Source organism: Pristiophorus japonicus, chromosome 16, assembly GCF_044704955.1.
Source record: "Pristiophorus japonicus isolate sPriJap1 chromosome 16, sPriJap1.hap1, whole genome shotgun sequence".
NCBI classification, from domain to species: Eukaryota; Metazoa; Chordata; class Chondrichthyes; family Pristiophoridae; genus Pristiophorus; species Pristiophorus japonicus.
This window is the reverse complement of record NC_091992.1, coordinates 93,359,396-93,384,557: the sequence shown is the minus strand read 5'-3', so window position 1 is coordinate 93,384,557 and position 25,162 is coordinate 93,359,396. Positions and strand designations below refer to the sequence as shown.

Below are 25,162 nucleotides of genomic sequence, written 5' to 3'. Positions count from 1 at the left end.
CTGCATATGTACTTATTGCACGGCATTACTTTGCAGATATGGAAGAGAACAGCCTTTCAGCACTACTATATTGGCTCAAAAATATTTATATAGTCTTGCAAACCAGATTTCAAAATTGATGTGGTCTCCAGGAAGCGCTCTCCCAAACAGTTGGTCCTGTTTAATAGAGCAGAGAATTTTGTGAGGAAAATGATTACTGGAAGTACTGTTAGCATCTGACTCACTTCAGAAAAGGTCATCCCCTTTACAACATACTATTGAGAACTCTCAATGTTAGTTGTCAGTCATCTGAAGTACCCTGTCTCTGCGGTAACATAACTCTCAACTGCTATTAAAGCACCAACTGCATAAATGTTGCATTAACCAAAAAGCTACCCAAATCATGTATACATTGATGGAATTGAGATTATGTTTTCTGCCAAAATCATTGTATCAACAATTTCAGCATTTTATTGTTGTAAGAAAACAATTGGACAAATTTTGCTATGCAGGGAAGATAGAGTAATCAGAATGATTTTGTTTTAAGGTGTCAGCTCAGCTCAATGGTAGCACATTCACTTCTGGAGACTGTGGGCTCAAGTCCCTGGAATGGATCTCCAGCACATTACCTAGTTTGACACTGGAGTGCAGTACTGAGGGAGTGCTGCACTCTTGGATGTGCCTTCAACTGAAGCCCCGTCTGTTGGTCATAGAAGATTTCATGGCATTAATTCGAAGAAGAGCAGGATAATATTTACCTCTAATCGATCACCATAAACAGATTATCTGGTCTTCAAAAATAAAAGAACTTCATTGGCAGCAAAGCATTTTGGGATGTCCTGAGATCATGAAAGACGGTACATAAATGCAAATCCTTTCTTTAATATATGGGTAGATTATAACTTGACATTTATCAACATTTGCACCTCAAACCTTTACAACCCAAAATATTTTTCACAAGTACCAAAGTAGTGAATAATTTATTCTGACTGCTTAAAGTGATTGCCAAATACCAGGCGCATCAATTCTTACAGGTTTTACGCAAGTCGTTCGCATTTGATGTCCATCTCACAGTTTCACTTAAATGTTCCCTAAATTCACAGACAAGGTCAGCTATACTTCCAGGCTACCACCTTTTTCGGTTGTTGCAGACAGCTGTATTTTTAAAATTAATAACTACAGCAGAGGAAGAAGCAAATAGACTGGAAATAGGACAAAGCATTGCTGGGAGGTATAAATAGCACCCATGTACTAAGCAATGTTTGGATACAAGCCTATGGCTTTGTGAAGCCTTCTGTCCTAAAGTGACACAGATATCACTGATTTGGAAGTCGGCACAGTCACGGATTTGTTTTACTGCAAGAAGTCACAAGTGGTCGGAGAGGAAGACGTTTCAGGTGACACTGGGAACCCGGTGTGGAAAAAGATAAGTGATCAGTATTGCTCATAGTTATACACGGAGAGGAAAGGAGAAAAGAAAGGGAAGACCTCATTGGAGCTGTACTTAATTCATATAGACGGAGCTTCTTCTCACACTACTCCTTTTGTACAGAATTTCAGTGGACCAAGCCATTCCATGGAGTTCCAAGACCAAGTCATTTTTCATTCTCTCCCATTACATTAAAATATATTCAGGGAAGTATGTCCAAATAAACAACGTTATCTTGGAAAGCAAGCCATTCTTTTGACTCCATAAATGCTTAAAAGTTTGAAAGCTAACAGGAGCTTTGACTCCTTGACCAGGATTCTGCCCCCAGATACCACTGGGACTATCCAGTGCATCCCTGACTCCAGGCATATTTTGGAGAGGTTATCTCACTGATTTAAATAATTAAAGATTGACATCACTGAATGCCGAAAAGTGCTACTATTCTTGTACCTACATATTATGACATGGGTGGGTGTGGCGCACTCAAAATCATACATTTCTGAAGAAGGATCTAACCTAAGACTTTAACTAACTTTTCTTTCAGATGTAGTGCGACTTACTGTGCGTTTTCTGTTTTCAACACACATTGGCCCAGAATTTCTGACGTCCTGGGTCCATACGAAGTTTCTATGGACCCGGAAAGGCATCGGAAAAGCCGGTTTTCAGCGCGCAATGCGCATGCGCTGAAGACCGGCTTTTCCGATCTGTCAAGCTGGAGCTTGACAGATGATTTGCATCTCAGGAGCGAGGACATTTGTACGTGGAAGTTTGGACAATTTACCCCCATCTTGCCCGGCAAATGTCCTCAAAACTTTAACGCCCGAAAAAGCAGGCACATAGCCTACTTTTACAGTTGTAAGAGTTTAAAAACATAGAAAAAACATTAAAATAAAAATTTTAAAAACACATGTTAAAACACTGCCCACTCAGATAATGTTATTTTAAACCCTAACGCTAACTTTTGTTAAAATCGGGAATTTTTTTTTCCTTTAAAAAACATGTAACATTTTTAATTTCTATTAGTTTATTGTGCAAGGTATTATTTTTAAAATATTTTATGTAATGTTTGTGCATTTTAGGCTTTTTCTCATTCATTGTAATAGGAGTTTCGTAACTTATGAAAATTCTATTACAATGAATGAGAAAATACTTACCTGTGACTGGATGTCCAGGCACACGTGACTCCTGCGGACGTCCCGGCGTGCACACGCTGCGCGTCGCAGAGAGAGGAGGCCCGTGGATTGGGAGTTCCAGCGGGCACAGCAGCTTCAGGTAAGCGCGCATTTTATTTCTATTTTTTCTGGATTTACCTGTGGGAAGCCCTCCTCGAAATTTCTGCCCCAATGTTTTGAAATGCTCTTAAAACAATGCTCACTTCTTGCTGATTAGCTCAACTTGGAGCACATCATGATCAGACAAGTTACTTGCAACAACATGCAATGTTCTGCATCGTTAGCTAAGATGCTCAGCTTTCTATGCATCAGTAAAAGATGATTTTGTGGTGATGATACATGTAATGTTTTTATCAGGTAGCTGCTCTAAAGTAATGCCATAGCAATGTCAAACTTCCTTAAAATGCTATATAAAATGTTATTTTTTATTGAAAAGATAGCCACGTGCATTTTCTATTTCATCAGCCTTTGCAGCCGGCTTAGTTCCTGTGCAAACTAGCTGCAACTGCAGAAAGTAAATAATTCAACCACAGGAAAGGAAGTTGTAGTCTTTGTTCCTCTTAAAACCACAAACAGGTCAGTTTTATGAATGACTGCAACTCTGACCGGCAGGATTTCCTTCTTGTCCCAGACCAAACAGGGAGAACTTCATGGATTAAAAAAAAAAACAAGATCCTTTAATTAAATGAGTCTCTTCATTATTCAAGTGTGAATCATAGAACATTTGTGATGTACACTAGTACAACCATAGCCTTAAATGTGCCTTTTTTTTTAAATTAAAAAAGAGCATTAGGTCTGAAAATTCCAAGTCGAAAATTTTCAGTGGCCAGAAGATAACTGCTGCAATTTTTCTCCTGGAAGCATTGACTCTTGCTGGGGTATGATACCTCAGTACCTTGCCTAACTGGCCATAGTGCCACCGGGCTATTCAATCGTGGACAAATTAACAAATTGAATTCCTTCCTCGCTGCTGACTCCCACGATCGCTGGCCTAACTCCGCGATCCACCGCCTTCCCCCCACCCCCCACCACCCCCATCTCTCGGCCGCACTTCCAGCCCCAAGCCAGCCAGCCCAGGTATCCCTTGCTCAGTACCTGTACCATCCAATTTAACGTGACCACCCCTCGCCCGGAAAAATCCCAATCCAGAACAGGCCAGGTCCCGAGGGTTCCGGATAAGGGAGGCCCACCATGCCATTGGGGTTACATTTTAAAAACTGCACTCGATTACCTCAACATGAAATGTGATTCATCGTGAATGAAATGCACTGACATCATGAAACCAACTGAGGGTATTTTTCCAAAGAACTGGGTAACCACCAATGTAAGACTATAAAGCACACAAGTTTGCAAACAACTGGCAGTCATAACTGCCTATGGCAAAGAATCCAGCTATGCCAACAATTTTTTATACATTACATTAGACAAAGGAACATTTTTTTTTATTTGAAAAATCAACCAGGCACTTACTGAGATGAGAACAGATATACAACCTGTGGTTAGACTGCGAAGGTCAAGATTGAGCTTCGACATCTAATTACCGCGAATATGACAAATTAGGGTGGTGGTAGGTATTTTTAACATTTCCATGAACTCACTGGACAAATTAACTGCATTTTATGCTTGTAGTTTGTGTATTTTTAAGCAATCTGATTTTGTGTGTGTGTATTAATAAGAATACAAACTTCTCTCTTTCCTAGGGTGTTGCCCAATCTGAAACTTGAAACACACTATCTGTTTACTGGTGTTCTGAAATAACGTCCTCTGGAAAACACTGCACACTAAACTGAAAACTACTGATCTTTTTACTCAATTTCTTCCCAAATAGTGTCCAAATTGAATATTTTTTCCTCTAATATACTGATGTTTTATTTTTACAGGAGAACAGGTCTTCCTATAGAAATAATCATTTGCAAAGGATGACTTACAGTTTTAGGTCACATACACTACTGCTTTACTATCAGGAAAACAAGCCCGTAATTGATTCTGAGCTCATGGGAACTAAACGAGCTTCAGTCATTTAAAAACACCTGAAGCCACTGCCTTTGTAGACCAGAAAGCTTATGTTACTACCACTTATTAATTAAGTTGACTAAATAAACTTACAACCTTACAATCTAGTGGACCAGCTTGAATCCAGTTTTTAAAAAGTAGTATCAAATGGCACCAACAAAATAAACGAGAACAGCACAGAAATGTATTATAGGGTTTGGCTCTTCAACGGCCTTACTCTTAAGTATTTGCCACCAAAAAAAAAATCATGATATTTGAAAATCTGTTGATTTGTTTGGAACAACCTTACAAAAGTTGACCTTAACAGGGCAGCCATCTTTAACTAGCTACAGGCAGAAGGTGCTTAAATGTGATGTTTAGACACTGCCATCATTTCTCAGCACTCCTTTCACTATCCACAGAAGCAATGACTAGCCTGTGCTATTTCACGTGAGAAAGACAACAAGGGAGCACACACATACAAGATACATTTTTTCACCTGGCTCCTGTGGGACTGCTATATCCAATGTACATCATAACAACCAGATAGGAAACGACCAGGGAGCTACAGCTCCTGCAGATAAATACAGTGCAAGAGACCGATCCCTCTCAAGAGTTGTAGTTTTCACATCATTTCTACAGAACTACAATACCTAGAGTAGACTATGACAACCCAACAGCAAATTACATACAACTGCGAATAGTGAGGCATGCACGGGAGAAAATAATGTATTTTATTGATCAAGGAAATAATGGGAGACAAAACAACTATGTTTTGGGGAGCAAGAAGAAAAGCAGAAAGCAAAGGACTTGCATCTTATGCTTTTGCTGCAAGACCACTGTGGGATATAGATTTAAATAAATAACTGGGAATAAGCTTTTGTTGAAAGAACAAAGTAGCTTGCACCTTTTAATAAGTTTTGGTAAAAATGGTAGGTAAATAGTATTACAAATGTTTGTGTGAGGCTTGTAACTTTGTCATTCAGATGTGCAATAGTTTGGCAATCAAGTGATATATTGCTTCAATAAGACAAGAAAAAAAATCACAGGAAGGCCATTTGGACCATCAAGTCCATCCTTCCATACAAACCTGATATCCCTCCTATCACAATTAAGTATAGGCAAACCACTGACCTGTTTAGCCTGCACTGAAACTACAGTAAACATTACAAACTGCAGCTCTGACCCCTACTTCATAGATCTCCCAATATGATTTTAAAAAATCTCATGGTCATTTGAAATGTTGCCATTTTTCAAAGTTTATATTTACCCAGAAATTGTCCATAATAGCTCTGCTCGACAGGCTGAAGAACACTGACCAATCTTTTGCTCCTGAATTCAGTAGTTTAAAGACATGCAGATGTAAGTACTCGACAACAGTGGCCTGCTCCACACCAGAATCCATCTTCTGTAGGAAAGTTATCAGTCCTCCAAAATTGATCACCAGAGTTTCTAGCAATCCTCAGGGTTTACACCAGATGCAATGAACCTGCAAATTAGGGTCACCTAAGAGAATTGCATCAGGTGTCCTTATTTTCAAAATGGTCATAGTATGTACAGTAAACCAGATGAGCCAAATATTCCAGGAGTGGCTGTGTCTTCTGCAGTGTTCATTCTTTGCCTAATTCTGAAGCCCTGCCAGTGGGAAAACAATTCATTTGCTGTTTGTTGGGTTCCTTAGTTCACTGCCATCTCATGGTCATTCTCCATTGAAGGAGGGATGTCCTGATCCTTGGATCTGCTACGTTGGCAACCTGTGCAGGGCAAGGTGGCTGCTTTAGGGCCGGAGTGTCTGGCAGATCGCAGCCAAATTTCCGGGGGGGGGGGCGGGTTTGTTGAGCGAGAACTAATGTCCTGTTAACCTCTGTCTGGGACTCGCTCCCTCCACGTGCTGCAGCTGCTAACGTTTGAAGTGCTGGGGGGTGGGGGGTGGGTAGGGGGGCTGTTAGTAGCTCATCAGTATCTGAGATACTGGTGGAGTAGAGTTGCCAACTCTAGTTGGAAGCATTTCTGGAGCTTTAAGCACATGATGTTCTGACCATGCGACTTCAGTAGTACGCAGTACACTATGGGACATCTGCAATCACCGAACCATCACCGAATCCCCCACTACTGACCAGAAACTTAACTGGAGCAGCCACATAAATACTGTGGCAACAAGAGCGGGTTAGAGGCTAGGTATTCTGCGGCGAGTGTCTCACCTCCTAACTCCTCAAAAGCCTTTCCACCATCTAAAAAGGCACAAGTCAAGAGTGTGATGGAATACTCTCCACTTGCCTGGATGAGTGCAGCTCCAACAACACGAGAAGCTTGACACCATCCAGGACAAAGCAGCCCACTTGATTGGCTGCCACCACCTTCAACATTCATTCCCTCCACCACCGGCGCACCATGGCTGCAGAGTGTACCATCTACAAGATGCACTGCAACAACTCGTCATGGCTTCTTCAGCAGCACCTCCCAAACCAGTGACCTCTACCCCCTAGAAGGACAAGGGCAGCAGGCGCATGGCAGCACCATCACCTGCAAGTTCCCTTCCAAGTTACACACCATCCTGACTTGGAAATATATCACCGTTCCTTCAACGTCACTGGGTCAAAATCCTGGAACACCCTCCCTAACAGAACTGTGAGTGTATCTTCACCACACGACTGCAGCGGTTCAAGAAGGGGACTCACCACCACCTTCTCAAGGGCAATAAATGCTGGCCTTGCCAGCGACGCCACATCCCAGAAGGAAAAAATAATTTGAAACATTCCATTAAATGCCAATTATGGCACTATACACTGAAATGTATTGCTGTTTTTGATAAAGCATTGGTCACCTAGATAAACTTTATGGAAATCCATAAAGTATTATTGCCCAATACAGTTCAAGTCTTTTTGTGGGTCAACCTTGTGAGCTATCTTCCTTTCTTGCAACTTGCTGTTATACCAACCAATATGTAAAATCAGACACAAAGATGTGTTTTACTGTACTGTTTGGTGGGGGTGGGGGGTGGAAAGAGAAGAGAAAGCAGTCTTATAACTGGTGCTAGTCAACTTAGAAATCAGTTTATAGCAGTTGGAGAAAAAAAAGCTTATGGTCAACATGGAAATCTTCCTGACACGCTCCCAACCATCCAAAACAAAAAAGTTAATGCAGTTAGAATGCAAGCGAAAAGAAATGCACAAAACATTGCTACTTTGATATCCACTTGGCTTTACCTAATGCCTTAAATGCAGAAAAACATTTTAGAAACGCGAACAAAAGTGGATGACGGGCCAAAGGAGGTATTGGGTGCGGTGACCAAATAAAAAGATGGATTTTAAAGAGTCTTAAATGGAGAAGAGAAGGGTTTAAGAAGGGAATTCCAAGCAGCTGAAGGGAAGACAGCCAATGGTGGGGGGTTGGGAGAAAGGGAGGAATACACAAGAGGCTTCAGTGCGAGGAGTTTGGACAGGGGCTGCATGGCTGCAGGAGGTTAAAGGTAGGGAGGGGCCAGGTCATGAAGGGATTCGAACATGAGGATAAGAATTTTAAATTAGTAGGCATTGGGGACCAGGAAGCAATGTAGGTCAACAAGCAAGATTTGGTGCAGAGACAGATACAGGAAGCAGCTTTTTGGATGAACTGAGGTTTACAGAATGTGAAGGATGAGAGACAGGAATGGAGACAATGTGACAGAGATGGAAGTAGGCAGTCTTAGTGATGCAGAGTATATGGGGCAGAAGTTCAGCCCAGAGTCAAAAAGGGGCTGGAACAGTCTGTTTTACCGGAGACAATGGTGGAAATGGAGAAAGAATCAGTGGCAAATGCCTAAGGCAATAGCTTCAATCTTCCCAATATTTAATGGGAGGAAATTGTGACTCATCAAAGTCTGGATGTTGGATAAGCAGTCTGACAGCACAGAGGCATTGGAGGGAATGGGAGTGGTGGTGGGGTTGTAGAGCTGGGATGCAGTCAGCATACATGTGGAACCTGATACTGTGTCTTCGGATGGTGTCACAGGGGCAGCATATAGATGAGGAAGAGGAGAAGAGGCCACGGATAGATCCTTGAGGGACTGCAAAATTAATGGTGCAGAGGTGAAAGGAAAAGCCATTGCTGGAGATGCTCTAGCTACGACTGGATAGGTGAGTGGAACCAAGCAAAGGCAGTCCCACTTAGCTGGACAATGGAGGAGAGGCATTGAAGGAAGATGACTGAGTCAAAGGCTGCAGAGGTCGAGGGGGAGGATAACGATTCTGACTAGGATCATTTTGATGATCGGAGATTCAAACATGGTTTTGGGCGTCGACAACACATTCAAGGATTTTGGAGCGGAAAGGAAAGTTGGAGATGGGGTACTAGTTAACAAGGACAGAGGTGTGAAGTGAGGGTCTTTTGAAAGAGGATTATGGTGGCTGTTTTGTAAGAGAGGCAGATACTACCTGAAGTGAGGGAACCATTTACAATTTCAACAAGTATGGGGTCTGGGAAGTTGGGATGGCTGCAGTTTAGTGGGAATGGGATGCGCTTGGAGAGGCATGGGGCGGGAGGAGACAGGAGACAGGATTAGGGATGAGCTGAGCCTATGTGAACATCACACCTCAGATCCGCACCAAGTTTTAATAAGCAGTTGTGTGTCTGTGAGGAACTGTGTCATTTGTAATAATATAAGTGGCAATATCTGAGAATTTATAGATATGTGCCAGTTATCCCATACCAGCCAATGAGTTAGTAAGATGTTGCACTGATAGCTGGAAGTTTGTGTGTGCTGAGAGGTCAGTCTGCAGTGTGGGCCCAGCCACTGACAGTAGATTTTTTTTGGGGGGGGGGCGGGGAGAAGCATGAATGGCACATATGCAAAAGTGTAGTGAGTAGTTCTGGAACCCGAAAAATAGCAAGCAGTGGATGTTGAGAAAATATAATGCCCGTAGGGAAGAACAACTATTGGAGGAACGTTTAAAAAAAAAAGAGTACATAGATGCATGTAAACACATCGATTTGCTTGAGAATAGGCATTTTACAATGTTTATGATGTTATAAAATTTACTGAACTACTTTAGAATATTTGCATATCTTTCTTTCCAATTCACTGTAGACAGCACCCACACAAAGCTTAGTGACCTTAAGTCTTGGTACTTTGACTCCCCTTTCCTTTTACTGTGCCTAATTTTATTGCTCTACCCTTTGACTGGGTCAGTCCCCTAATCAGTGATTTGTCATTTTATAGTTGCCACTTTTTTCTATACCTTTTTCATTTTGTAGCCATTCAACCAGTTTTTAAACTTCTGTCAATATCTCCATTATCCTTCTCGAGCGATCTTTGTTCTGCTCCTCTTAAATATGGAACTGTATAATGTGAAATTTGGATCATGTCCTTTGTGAACGTCTATCGACTTTTTGAAATCCCATGACAATTTTGTCAATCACCCATATTCTGGTTATTTTCTGTTAACAGTAACACATTTGTCATACTGTACAGAATAGAAACTCCTCACTGAGTCAAGCAAAATATTCCAATTTGCATAGTCTGCCAGGGAGTTCAACATTCACATTGGTTTCAGACTCATAATGATTTCTATTGAGGGGCTGAGATGTGCTATGCATGGAACGCACATTACTTCAGCCCTACTAATGCAGACCTACCAACTAAGTAGATGGTCCAAAAGTGGTATTTATATTAAAAGTAGGAGTAAAAAATACACCTTTAAATAAGTCCAGAAAAAGATCCAAGTCAGAATTGTCTAAGCTTTTGCCTTTGTGGGTTATTTAAGTCCATACCATAGAGCCTCCGAGGCAACATTTAAAGTTAAATTCATGTTCTCATTCATTTTCATGCATCTAAAGTTGCTGATGCTAACAGAACTTGGTGTTCTGATTATGATTTATCCACCAGTGACTGAACAGCAATAAGGACAAACCCCCACCCAAGGCCCACAGAATTCAAACTTAACAAACCAAAGAAAAAAATAGCCATAGAATATATTAAATCAAAGGAAGTGTTCCTGTTATTTAAAGCATTAGGAAGATCACAGGAATATTCTGTCCAAATGTGATCAGCATACTTAAGATACAGAGATAGTGGAAAGAATTTAGACAAAAGCAACAATGGTGATTTTAGAGGAGTTATGAAATTAAGCTAAGGAAATTAAATCTATTTTCATTAGGAAGTAAGAAAATGGGGGGAGGGGGGGGGGAGGGGAGGGAAAAGAGAAAACAATACGCAAGTTCATTAATAAACAGGGGGAAAAAAGTAGCAAAATATAATGTGTAGTCATTTGGAAAATGCAGTTAGAAACTCAAAGCCACAAACTAAGCATAGTATAACAGAGTACTTCACACTTGGATCTGGATCAATGTATGATTCAACAGAGTACAACAATACAGGTTTGTGGTAGGAGAATGGAGAGTACCAAGAAAAGACGCTTGACAGATTGAGCTGGATGGGTTGAATGCCATTTTCTTGCTCCTACATCTTTGTGTGATTGCATGATGACAAATCCCATTTGCAGAAATCAAGTCACAGGTCACAGAACACAAGTACCAAACCACAAACAAAAACAGGTTAGGTGTCCTCTGTGAAGAGAGCAGACAAGATAACATTTTGGATGCGGACTCAACAATGGTCTGCACCCGAAATAACTTGTATTTATATAGCGCCTTTAACGTAGTAACAACGTTCAGCGGCACTTCACAGGAGCGTAATCAAACAAAAATTGACAGAGACACAGAGATATTAGGACAGGTGACCGAAAGCTGGTCAAAGAGGTAGGTTTTAAGGAACGACTTAAAAAGGAGAGCGGTGGAGAAGTTTAGGGAGGGATTTCCATTGCTTAGGTCCTAGCCAGCTGAAGTCATGGCTGCGATGAAAATTAGGGATGCGCAAGAGGCCAGAATTGGAAGAGCGCAGAGATCTGGGAGAGTTGTAGGAGGTTACAGGGATAGGGAGGGCCGAGGCCATGGAGGGATTTGAATACAAGGATGAGAATTATAAAACTGAGGTATTGTTGAAGTAGGCCAGCGAGCACAAGGGTGATGAGTGAACATGACTTGGTGCACATTAGGATACAGGCAGTAGAATTTTAGATGAGCTGAAGTTTAGGGAGGATGGAAGGTGATAGGCTGGCCACGTGACCATCGAAATAGGTGAGTCTGGAGCTAACAAAGGCATGGATGAGGGGTTCAGCAGCAGATGAGGAGGCAGGGTTAGAGATGGAGCAATTTTAGAGATGGAAGTATTTTTGCTCCCCCCACACAAGCTGCTTAAATTGCTGATTGTTTCACATTTTCAACATTTGCAGTTTTTGCTTTAAACCACTCAACTTTTTAATAATTCCCATGTAAAGATTAAACAAAGACAAATTTTGAGCAAAGAGTACCAGCTCATCCATTGCAGAATATAAAATGGGGATCATTACTAGGTTATTCCATTCACTGGAAAGATTACCTACCTATAACTTGATCAATTGAGTGATGAGGTCTTTCACTACTCTCAATTACATAGCACTTGATTTTATCATTTACATCTCATGATACATAATCACGGTTCTTAAACAGAAGTCAGCAGTTTTATCGGGACATAAATTGTATAGAATTAATGTAATGGTGGAAGCTGAGATTTAAAGTCAACAGTACATATTTTACTTTAGTGTATCAAATTGGATGCCACAACCCGAGGGTGTGATTCATCTTACTCTACATCCAATACTCTCCGGTATTATGCATCATGGGCTTTTTCTATGCAGACTACAGGATGTGGTTGGCTTTAAGAGGTCTCCTTTTTACCAAGAAAACAGTAGCTGTGCTGTTTTGCTAAGCAAAATGCATTCAGCAAATGTATACTGGGAAAAATTTTTTTTTTTTATTTATTTAAATAAATTCCCTATCTCTGCCCAGTGCTTAAGCCGTCAAGTTAGAAACTCGCATTTCCCACATATAGCACACTACTTCCCTGGTCAGAAAATTGCAAAAAACCATAATGATGGGAAAACATTTGAACAGGGACAGGAAGAAAAAGACTCAAAGTCAAATGGCCCTTTCACATTACATTGCTGTTACCAATAGATGCCCTATCTTCAGCTGCATTGCCGCCTCTGGAAGAAAAAACATCTCCGAGGTAGTATTCCTGTGCCGCTTCAGAGGCAGCAGTAAATGTAAACATCGCTGCTAACAACTATCCTTTTGCAGTTTCCAGACTTTTTGCGATGTTCCCAGACTACACATGGGCAATTGTCTATTGCTGCAGAACCTGCCACAATGGAAATTCAACACCACCAAAACTGCTCTGGATATGAAAAAAGGATTTTAAGATGAAGCATTATGATCATATAACTTATTTGTACAGCTATTAATCTATTGTGATAAAACTACCATTGCCCCCCATTAAATTCCAATAATATACTTGGTAGAAGCAAATGCGTATGCATTCACACTTTTAATTATTAGGTTGTGGTCCTAAATTAACTATTTATTTACTAAAAAAATAAAGTTCCTTGATATACTGTACAGGTTTATACATTGGGTTAATCCTGTTCTCCCAGTCTTGCATAATTATATGCTTGTGAAGCAGGGGAAGAGAATGCAGAGGCTGCAAAACTGCACTTAACAGAAAAGAAATGTTTTATATAAACTGCAATAACATTTCTGTTACCTATGCCTGAACCACCACTTTGAATGTGGGTGGGCTGAACATATTGCTGCTGCATTTTTCCAGTCACTTACTGCCTGACCCTATTTCCCAGACAGTGCGTGATAGAGTGACTGATGCTATAAATTTGCCGGTGCACTCGTCACTCTACCTGATTGGGAGCCAGAACCAGCTTGGAATAGTGCCCATCCCAACCCCACAAATCATATAAAATAAAAAGTAGAACAGTATGCCAAGAAGGTCAAATAAAATAGATTTATTTTAAATCTCCTTTAAGTGGAACAGATTGTACAGACATTTTCACTAGTAGGTGCAATACAATATTATGTATGGATAACAAGCCATCCTTACATTCTGTAAAGTAAAGCTTAATACACTGTAGTCTGACACTATATGTTTACTCTTTTAGTTGACAGTTTTGAACATATGTGTAATGGCAATACAGATACCAGCAGTGACATCAGCCACCTTGAGAACATCCATTGCCAAGCAATACAAATGCCTGCTGGGTCACATATTTGGCTTCAATCTGGGAGACTGTTTACACTATTACCGCTCCAAAGAGACCATCATAAAATCCACTCACGAACATATAGCTTTCTTTCAGGAGTTCATAATTCAGCTATAGTTAAATGATCTAATTCATTTGCGAGTTAAATCCTCACCTAGCTCACTCTAGTATTAATGTAAATTTGATCAAAGACTTACTTAAGTGAAGCAATGTAACCATCTGCTTTACAGAACTAGATCTCAATGGATAACTAAATTACAGTATAAAGGGCCAATCAAAACAAAACCTATATAATCACCAGGTTAGAAGAGAATTCAGCAGATTGATATATATATACAAACATACTAAATGGACAGGCAGGAAAAGATCAATTGTTCCATCAAGCCTGCCGCCCCCTCCCGCAAAAGCACAAGGCCACATAATCTCCTGGAGATAGGGGTAAAAAAACACAAAAACCCCAGGGCCAATAAGGGAAAAGATACTCTGCCAAATTCCTCTCCGACCCCCTCAGACAATCAAAACCAGTCCAGGAGATCACATGGACCAAGTGTTATCTATAAAAACACTTACCTTCTATATGATGCGATCTCTGCCCCAGTCAAGAACCGGTCAGTTGACAATATCAGATGAAAATAGTCTTAAATATGATCTGTCACTTTAATAGGTCAATGTCTTAATCTTTCATCACATGTATTAAACCAAAGGGTTAGGAGGAGATATTAATTTTTTTATTAAGTGATCATTTAGCTTACTAAAAACTAGTATTTTCCACAAACCTTTTAATAAGGCAATTACATTGTAGATTATTTGGTCAATGCAAAGCAGCTTCAGCCTTAAACACGAAATGTTCAGTATAACCACAGACAAACTGGCCTCAATTCACGACTCACATGCAAGACTGCCTCCAGGAGGCGGGCACAAACTAAAACTGGTGCAGAGTCAACTTTTTATAACTTGAAGTTAAAAACACTCCAGGGTTTAAAGTTTTTAATGTTGTAGCTATCTTGATTGTACTTTTCAGACATTAAAAATTTTCACAAGTGGATGAATCAAACTTGGATGAATTCGCTGCATACATTGGTACAACAATCGACTAACTCTTGATTAAACAATGCATCAACTATAACTCAGCATTTCCCCCTCACATGGCTCGAACAGCAAGCACCAACATAAGTTTACGTTTTACACAAAAGCATCCAAGTACAAATTAAACAAATTCAAACATTTACAAATCCATTTCTGGACTATTACTTAGCATTTTTGATTGGTAAACCTCACCTGTTTTCCCCTCTCTGTTTTTGTCACAAGAAACCTTTTCCCCAAGGGACTCCACCTAAAATGTTAACTTTTCAGATACGGCCAGGCATGCAATGCATTGTCAACATATCATGTTTTATCTTCACAAAATCTAGGAGAACCTAAAAGGTTGTGTAATCATCATGGACAAAAATGTTAACGATCTAAACGTTTTCAATTATGTCAGCCTGTGTAACGATACATACATACACCGCCTTGCAATAATAAACGCACCTGCAGGGGTGATAATAATGACGCTAGACTGGCTAGCCACAGAGATGGCACATGCATTAATGCAGGTGTTTAGAGAAAAAAATTGCTATTTTATACGGGAGACGATCGGAATCATTTGCAGTACATCGCAAAAGGTACCAAGTAATAATTATGAAAGCTACATGGACACTGGATAGCTCCCATTCTTTTTCCAAACCTGTCACACACAGACCTTCGTCACCGACCTGCAAGCATGGTGATCTAGGTTAACAACCTCGCAAGGTTAAAACACCCCACTGAGGAAAAGCGCTAAAATGACATTCCTAAAAGTAAACCTAATAAATGAAATTCGGGGGACAATCCACTTAGGGCAGTGCCACAAATGACAACACGTGTTTGTATTCGCAGAGTGACGGATAGCTCACACGTGCAGTTATAGACACATTGGGGGGGGGGGGAAGAGGAGAGAGAAAAAAGGACAGCACCATAAATTAAACATTGGTGAATTTAAGCAACAATTTAATGTGTGTGTTAAATCTGCAGATAGTTTCGGAGCAGTGTCTGTACCCACACGTGCATTAAATATAATTGCTACTGCACGAAGATGGCTGATGTAAGGGTGGTAAATCAAGGTTAAGGCTGGTGTACTATCGATCGCTATCTGGAGCCGGGCCCGACAGGAGATGTTGCTCGGGGGGGGTTGCAAGCCGCTGAATCCCCCCCAGTACTCACACTCTGGGGAGCTGCAGCGGCGGCGCTCCTCTCCGCTGGAAGACGCCGTCCACGAACACCCCGTTCTTGCCCAGACACTTCAGGTAGAAGCAGCCGCCGCCGGTGGTACTGCTGGTGGTGGGGGCAATGTAGGGCGCGGCGGCGGCGGCCACGGCCGCCTCCCCGCCGCCGAAGATCTCCAGGTGGCGGCGGGAGATGAAGCTCGAGTGGCCCATGTTGACGTCCACCTGGCCCTGGCTGGAGTTGCGGCCGATCGTCACGCTGCGGCGCTTCATCAGGAACTCGAAGTCGCGGCCCTCCAGCCGGGCCAGCGCCTCGGCCCCCGGCGGCTGCTGGAGGTGACCGTGGCCGGTGGAGGACGAAGACGAGCCGCCGCCGCCGCCGCCGTTCAGCTCCTCCTCGGGGTCCCAGTGAACCTGAACCCGGGACGGGCTGCACGGAGCCGACTTGAGGGCCAGCAGGGCCCGGGCCCCGCAGTCGGTGCTGCTGCCGCCGCTGTTATTATTAATATTATTGATGGCATTGGGTGTCGAATCGCTTAGACTCGCGGCGGCGGTTGTTGTTGCTGCTGCGGCCATTTTAAAAGATAATTCAATTTTTCAAAATTTCTTCACAAAAAAAATTAACGGGAATCCAAATATTTTTTTCCCCCCACACAACAGCAGCGGCGGCGGCGGCCGAGTGCAACCAAACTTCACGCCGGAAAGGACGTCAGCCCGGCCGCCCCCCGTCTGATTGACAGGCTCCCGGAGCCAATCGGCAACCTGCCCAATGCCAATGGATGATCGGCCTCCCCGCCAATCGCGGGCGGGGCTTCGCGCTCCAGCAAGTTGCGTTGCTGCGCAAGGGCCCGGGGGCTGCGGAGAGCCGGGCTAAAGGAGAAGGAGGTCGTAAATTTCGGCCTGGATCTCCATTGGGGTGGGGGAGGACTCCACAGCGATGGAAATAATGCACGCCGAGAACGCACTCCTGTTGAATCATTTCGCGTCCAATACACGACGACAACAACAACAACTTTTATTTATATAGCGCTTTTAACGCAGTGAAGCGTCCCAAGAGACTGGGGAGGAAAGTGAGAGGGAGGACGGAGAAGGAACGTGTGAAGAGAGTGGCAGCGGTGTGAGCAATTCATCAGAATGAACTGCTACAACTTCCAGTACAATTTTAACGAGGATGTTGTCAGATTGTGAGAGTTTTATTGTACTTTCGCCGAGTGAGCTTATCGCTATCAGCTCCTCCTCTGTGGTGAACGTTACTTTTTCAAATTTGGGGCCTGACAATTCATGCATTCTGCGCAGCTTCCAGTAACTTCCAGTTTATTGGCAGCAGTCACTCTCCGAATTAGGAAACACTTGTACAGGTAAAGGGAGGTAGAAGTTTGGAACTCTCTTCCACAAATGACAATTAATGCCAGATCAATTTGAATAAATTTAAGACAGAAAGAGTTTTTTAAACCATAAGGTGATAAGGGGTTATGGGGAGTGGGCGGGGAAGTGGAGCTGAGTCCATGATCATGATCTTATTAAATGGCGGATCAGGCTCGAGGGGCCGTATAGCTTACTCCTGTTCGTAATTCTTATGTTCTTAATTGTTAATTTTAAACTGGAGATTGCTAAGACTTTTGTTGACTAAAGGTATTACAAGTGATATGTGCTAAGGGTGGGTATATAGAGTTAGGTCGCAGGTCAGCCATGATCACATTGAATGGCGGAACAGGCTCGAGGGGCCTTTGGATTGCTGAAGCACACGGCTCCGCTCCGGGTTTTGCGGCCGACCGTTGGTTTTATTACCCGCTCCGCTAATGGAGGGCGCCCGGAGCCGTGATAAAAAATACAAACAAACGCCCTCCCCGGCTGTCAGCGGGCCACAGGCCGGGCCGGGATGTTAGAGGGGGAAGCAGAGCCGGCTGAGGAGGACACAGGGGCCGCAGTGTGTGTCCTTCCCCCGCCCCCACACACAGACATGTGCTCGGCTGTAGCGCTGATGTCAGCCGCGCTGTCTGGCCCGGGACCCAGGCGGGGGAGTGTTTGTAAACACTGAGCGGCAGCAAGGGAAGGGCGGGCACACTCTGCGCTGCACAACCAATGGTCTCGCTGCACCACCTCCCTCTTCACATGCACAATGCTCATACACGCACTCGAAAAGTTTTTTGCAAAATAAAAAGACGTTTGCACAGAAACAGGCCATTCGGCTCAACTGATCCATGCTAGCGTTTGCGAAAGAAAGCTGTCCCCATACACAAGTGAATCTAAAACTCAATGTCAACCTTGCATTTAAAAAGAAAGAACTTACATTTATATAAGCGCCTTTCCTGACCACCGGATGATGCAAAGCGCTTTGCAGCCAATAAATTACTTTTTGAAGTGTAGTCACTGTTGTAATGGAAACGCGAGAGCCACGTTGCGCACAGCAAGCCCCCACAAACAGCAATGTGATAATGACCAGATAATTTGTTTTTTAGTGATGTTGATTGAGGGATAAATATTGGCCAGGACACCAGGGAGAACTTCCCCTGCACTTCAAAATAGTGCTATGGGATCTTTTACATTCACCTGAGAGAACAGACAGGGCCTCGGTTTAACGTCTCAGGATGACACCGCCAACAGTGCAGCACTCCCTTAATACTGCAGTGTGTGCCTAGATTTTTGTGCTCAATTCTCTGGAGTGGGAGTATTGTACCCACAACCTTCTGACTCAGATGCAAGAGTGCTACACACTGAGCCACAGCTCCACACAAGCCTCCATCTAACCCTATCAGCAGAACCTTGCATTCTTTTCTCCCTCGTGTGCTTATCTCGCATCCCCTTAAATGTATCTATGCTCTTCACCTCAAGTGGTAGTAAGTTCTACATTCTAACTGCTCTCTGGGGAAAGAATTTGCTTCTGAATCCCAATTCAATTTATTGCTGACTTTCTTATATTCACAGCCCCTAGTTTTGGGGCCATAAAACTTGCTGCAACAAAAGCAAAATATTGAGATGCTGGAAATTTGAAATAAAAATGGAAAATGCTGGAATTCATAGGCAGCATCTGTGGAAAGACAAACAGAGATAACGTTTCAAGTTGATGACCTTTCATCAGAACTGATGTAAGTACATACTGCAACCGTTTTTGCCCCTTGGATGAGGACACATTTTTCCCCCGTTAGTTGTTTTCTCTCTGTCCAGGCAAAAGGCACAGTAGGGTGTGGAACTGAGGCATACAGATCATGAAAGTCCCAGGTTCAATCTGTCTTGAGCTAACTGCTGGCAATCGGCGGTAGGGGTTACGATGGGAGCTTCAGTCTGCCCAGGCTGGAAGGAGGTTACAAAATCACCCAGCATTTCTATTCCTGTTTACTATCTCGTGAAGCTTATTGAAAAGTCCATGGCTGCAGACATCAGTTGAGAACAAGATCTGGCTCAGCTATGACCCCCAGCAAAGTCTAAAAAGCTCTTCATTTCATTATTCCACTCTTACCTCTCCGCTTCTGCCATCAAAACTCTAGTCCATGCATTTATCACCTTGAGGCTGGGCTTCTCTAACACTGACCAAGCCAGCCTCCATGCCTCAGACCTCAACCAGCTTCAATTCATTCACGATGTGTCAGCTGTGGCTCAGTGAGTAGCACTGTCGCCTCAGAGTCATAAGGTTGTGGATTCAAGTCCCACTCCAGGAACTTGAGCACATAAGTGCAGTGCTCCGACACTGTCGGAGGTGCTGTTTTTCAGATGTGATGTTAAACTGAGGCCCCGTCTGCTGTCTCATCTCAGGTGGATGTAAAAGATCCCATGGCATTATTTCAAAGAAGAGCAGGGGATAACTCCCTGGTGTCGTAGCCAATATTTATCCCTCAATCAACATAACAAAAACAGATTATATGGTCATTATCACATTGCTGTTTGTGGGAGCTTGCTGTGCACAAGTTGACTGCTGCATTTCCCACATTACAACAGTGACTACACTCCATTAGCTGTAAAGCGCTTTGAGACCTCCAGTGGTTGTGAAAGGCGCTATAGAAATGCAAGTCTTTCTTGCTACAGTAAACGGTCGACGCCTGTGCACATTCAGAGGCTGAACTCCAAATCATAGTCAACATCTTCACTGAGGCGTATGAAAGCATAGGCCTTACACTAAACATCTGTAAGACAAAGGTCCTCCACCAGCCTGTCCCCGCTGCATAGCACTGTCCCCCAGTCATCAAAATCCACGGTGTGGCACTGGACAACATGGACCATTTCCCATACCTCGGGAGCCTCTTATCAACAAGGGCAGACATTGACGACGAGATTCAACACTGCCGCCAGTGTCGCCTGAGGAAAAGAGTGTTTGAAGACCAGGCCGTCAAATCTGCCATCAAGCTCATGGTCTACAGGGCTGTAGTAATACCCACCCTCCTGTATGGCTCAGAGACATGGAGTATATATAGTCGACACCTCAAATCGCTGGAGACATACCACCAACGATGTCTCCGCAAGATCCTGCAAATCCCCTGGGAGGACAGACACACCAATCCTCGACCACGCGTACTCGACCAGGCCAACATCCCCAGCATTGAAGCACTGACCACACTCGATCAGCTCCATTGTGCAGGCCACATTGTTCGCATGCCTGACACAAAACTGCCAAAGCAAGCGCCCTGCTCCGAACTCCTTCATGGCAAACGAGCCAAAGATAGGCAGAGAAAATGCTTCAAGGAGACCCTCAAAGCCTCCCTGAAAAGTGCAACATCCCCACCGACACCTGGGAGTCCCTGGCCAAAGACCGCCCTAAGTGGAGAAAGTGCATCCGGGAGGGCTCTGAGCACTTCGAGTCTCATCGCCGAGAGCATGCAAAACCCAGGCAGCGGAAAGAGCGTGCGGCAAACCAGTCCCATCCACCCTTTCCCTCAACGACAGTCTGTTCCACCTGTGACAGGGACTGTGTTTCTCGTATTGGACTGTTCAGTCACCTAATAACTCATTTTATGAGTGGAAGCCATTCCAAGGGACTGCCTATGATGATGATGATGATGGCCGTGAAAGGCGCTATAGAAATGCAAGTCTTTCATTAACGCTGTGATTCATGTCCTTACCCACATAAAATCCCATAGCAACAACAACTTGCCTTTTTAACTCAGTAAAACATTTCAAGGCGCTTCACAGCAGTGTTATCAAACACAACTTGACACTGAGCTATATAAGGAGGTATTAGGGCAGATGACCTAAGGATTGATCAAAGAGATAGGTTTTAAGGAGCGTCTTAAAGGAGGAAAGAGGTAGAGAAACGGAGAGGTTTCGCGAAGGAATTCCAGAGCTTCGGGCCTAGGCAGCTGAAGACACGGTCACCGATGGTGCAGTGGTGAAAATCAGGGATGTGCAAGAGGAGGGGCGCAGAGTTATTGGAGGGCTGGAGGAGGTTGCAGAGATAGGGAGGGGGGCGAGGCCATGGAAGGATTTGAAAACAAGGATGAGAATTTGCTAACCCTCCAGGATTGTCCTGAAGTCACCAGAAATTAAAGATCAATCTTCCGGATTAAAAAAATTTTTTTTTTCATTTTGTAAATTATCATTTATTAATTATAAAAATGCATTCATTCATTTAATCATTGGGGGCAAAACGCTGTTTGACTTACAGTCAAGAATCATCCAATCGGGTAATGCAGAGTTTGTTCACTTTCTGGCATGGGAAGGCGGGGGCCGCGAGGAATGACGTGTTGGGTGACCAATAGCAGGAGTGTGAGGGCAGGGTGGTTAGAGAGGGGAGGTCATATGATGAAACAACAACAACAACAACTTGTATTTATATAGTGCCTTTAACGTAGTGAAACGTCCCGAGACGCTTCACAGGAGTATTATGCCTCCGGGAATATGTCCAACCAGAGTTGGCAACCCTATCCCTATTACCCTCTTCTGCTACATGCTACTTTGTGTCTCAAAACCTTAGCTTCAACATTCTCTGTCCTTGCTATCAGATCCTTCCATAACCTCATCTCAGCTAATGATCACCTGCCTTATGTCCTAACTATATCTTTCATTACTCTTACATCAAAACTTGTCCACACTCCCTCCTCTGGTAGATAGTTGTTCAGCCATCATGCTTTTGCCCATTTCCCTCGAGATTGCTACTTCTAGTCCTGCTTTCAAAAACCTTGGTCTCTCTCTTCACCCCTCTCCTACTGTTTTGTCCTCAATGTAAAGTGTATTGAGATGTCTTCCTGCATGTGAGGAGTTCTATAGTTTGCCTAAGCCAAGCAATTACTGTGGCTGAACCGCCTCCTCCTAGTGTTGGTTTTCAGATGGTGTGCAGCAGCAGCCTGATGATGACTCCTCCGATATTCTCCCGCCAGAAAGAATTGCACAGTCGCTGCTTAGCACTTAGTACAGCAGCATGGCTAAAATCAGTGATGGTGCAAATGAGTGCCTCTTCTCTGCACTGCCTCCAGTGCTTGAATATCTCTCTTATTTCTTGGTAACCAGAATTATATGCAGTATTCAATAGATCTATATCATTACCTCAACTGACTTACGTTCTACTGTTTTGGCTGTCTGCAACATCCTATTAGCTTTGTTGATTGATGCTGTGCATTGGTTTTACATGGTTAATGTTGATTTAAGGTCTCTATCAGCTTCATCCTTAGCCATTTCAATACCATGCATAGAGTATGAGTGTCATCCATTTTTCCTTCCCATATGTGGCACTTGCAATTTGTCTGCATTAAATTTAATCTGCCATTATTCTGCACAATTGCATATTTTGTCCAACTCATTCTGTAATTTCTGTATCCTCTGATTCTGCTACCCCTCCTGGTTTGGTGTCATTTTCAAATTTGATCATTTGGTCATCATAGGCAGTCTCAAGGTCTTAAAATGAGTCCTTAGGTGGCTGAACAGTCCAATATGAGAATCACAGTCCCTGTCACAGGTGGGACAGATAGGCGTTGAGGGAAAGGATGGGTGGGACAGGTTTGCCGCACACTTTTTCCGCTGCCTGCGCTTGATTTCTGCATGCTCTCGGCGATGAGACTTTCTCCACTTCGGGCGGTCTTTGACCAGGGACTCCCAGGTGTCAGTGGGGATGTTGCACTTTTTCAGGGAGGCTTTGAGGGTGTCTCTGTAATGTTTCCTCTGCCCACCTTTGGCTCGTTTGCCATGAAGGAGTTTCGAGTAGAGCGCTTGCTTTGGGAGTCTTGTGTCTGGCATGCGTATGATGTGGCCTGCCAACGGAGCTGATCAAGTGTGGTCAGTGCTTCAATGCTGGGGATGTTGGCCTGGTCGAGGACTGATCATTTGGTACTTTGTTTCTGAATCCAGGTCATTTATGTAAATTAGAAACAGCAATGGTCCAAGCATTAAGGTCTGAGGTATCCCACTCAGCACTTCCCCCCCACTCCAACGTAACTTTTCTGAACAGTATTTGTTGTTTTCTACCCTTCAGCCAGTTTCTTATTAATGCTAAGTTTTGCTCTGAATTCCCACAGCGTTAACAAAAGCCCCTTTGAAGTCGAGGTACATCGTGTCGTAGGGTTGTCACTTCCTCAAAGTTATCAGAGAGGTCAATCAGGCAGATTCTTAAAATATATGTAAGTATCTTTTTTAATTGGGTAACGTCTTTGCTGGCAACATGTAAGGATTGTTTACATTATTGCACTGTAAAGCAAACAAAAGTTACTTAACATCAGGTAAATCTGATTAAATGTTCAAAACACCACCAATGAATGATTATTATTTAAAAAATAGGTTCAAAGGGTGGGTTGGTGAACAACAAAGCTAATGACGTATTAACAATATAACATAGCATTTGAGGACTGGAAATCAGAAGCCATGTCAGCCTATGGTGCTCACTTGATTCCAGGTCACTGATTATAGAATTACTTTGAAAGGGAAAGATAGTTAATCAAATGAGTCTCTGGTCAATATGTGTAATTGTTTCAATAAACTGCATGATCAATACCTCACAATAATGTCACTTCTCAACCCAGTAATCAAACTATACTAGTAATTAAAGTGATGTTTCAAAAAAGTGAATTTTTTCTTTAAGAAACAACAACTTGCATTTATATAGCACCTTTAATGTAAGAAAGCAGTCCAAGGCACTTCACAGGAGCATAATCAGACAAAATGTGACACCAAGTCAAAGAAGAAGATAATAGAAGGGGTGATAAGGACGATGTTAAAGAAGGAAAGAGAGGTGGAGAGATGGAGAGGTTTCGGGAGCAAATTCCAGGGCTGAGTTTATGTGGCCAAATATAGTGGGGTGATGGAAGTGGGGGATGTACAAGTGGCCAGAGATAGAGAAACATAGAGTTCTCGAAGGGTTGGAGGAGGTTACAGAGATAGGAAGGGGCGAAGCCCTGGAGAGATTTGAACACGAGAATGGGAATTTTAAATTGGAGGTATGTTGTGTTCATAGTCTATTTGTTTGTTACATGAACCCTCAGTAGACAGGCATTAGGACCCTGTGGGGGCTATTGACACCTGCTGTAAACATACTGGTTTTGGACGCCATTTTGGGAGTTGCTATAAAGGACACAGTTACACTACTCCTTTTTCAGTTAATCTGTTTATTTACGTACACAATTTAATTTGGTGACGAGGATAAATAAAATTAACCTCCCTACCCCACCCCCCCGCCTTGCCTCTCCACACCCAGGGACCCTCCAATCCCGTGGCCGAGATGGATAAAAAGCTTTTCAACGTACATCACAGCGAGTGGGTTAGACGACGACAATGTAACACCAGCTCACCACCGTGCAATACTTAACCACTGCCTCGACACCGAAGGCCAACGCATCTTTGGCCAAATCAAAGACACAGAGTCCTACGACAAAGCAGTAAGCGCCCTAGAGAAATATTTTGGGCCAAAGAAAAATATTGTGCTGGAGAAATACCAATTCTGTCAAAGGGGGCAAGGGAACGGTGAATCAATCAAACACTATATTATTTCATTAACTGAACTGGCCGCTACGTGTAACTTTGGAGCACTCACAGAGGAAATGATCAGGGATCAAATTATTGAGAAAACAACGATCTCCTGCATTCGGGAACGCTTGCTAATGGAGGATGACAAATTGACATTGGACAAAGCAGCTAATTTGGCCATCCAAATGAAATCAGCGCTTTCCGATTCAAAAGCAATCAGATCCCCTGCTCCCCCTGTGCACCAGACTTCAGCTACAGCCCATGGGCAAGGCGTTTGTTCAAAGCGGAAATCACAGCAGAGACCCAGGGCTCGTAATAAGTCACCCACTATGGATCGCGGGCCTA

At 43.1% G+C, this 25,162-nt stretch overlaps 1 protein-coding gene across 4 annotated transcripts in view; it reads right to left on the bottom strand.

Moving 5' to 3' along the window:
- Positions 1-16,652, bottom strand: part of foxk2b (forkhead box K2b) — a 129,733-nt gene extending 113,081 nt beyond the window's left edge. For all 4 annotated transcript variants that reach the window (XM_070857563.1, XM_070857561.1, XM_070857560.1 and 1 more), the window contains exon 1: positions 15,939-16,652. In XM_070857563.1, coding sequence (XP_070713664.1) covers positions 15,939-16,516 — 578 coding nt within the window. In that variant the 5' untranslated portion in view covers positions 16,517-16,652. The remainder of the gene's footprint in view (positions 1-15,938) is intronic.
- Between the last annotated feature and the right edge of the window lie 8,510 nt (positions 16,653-25,162).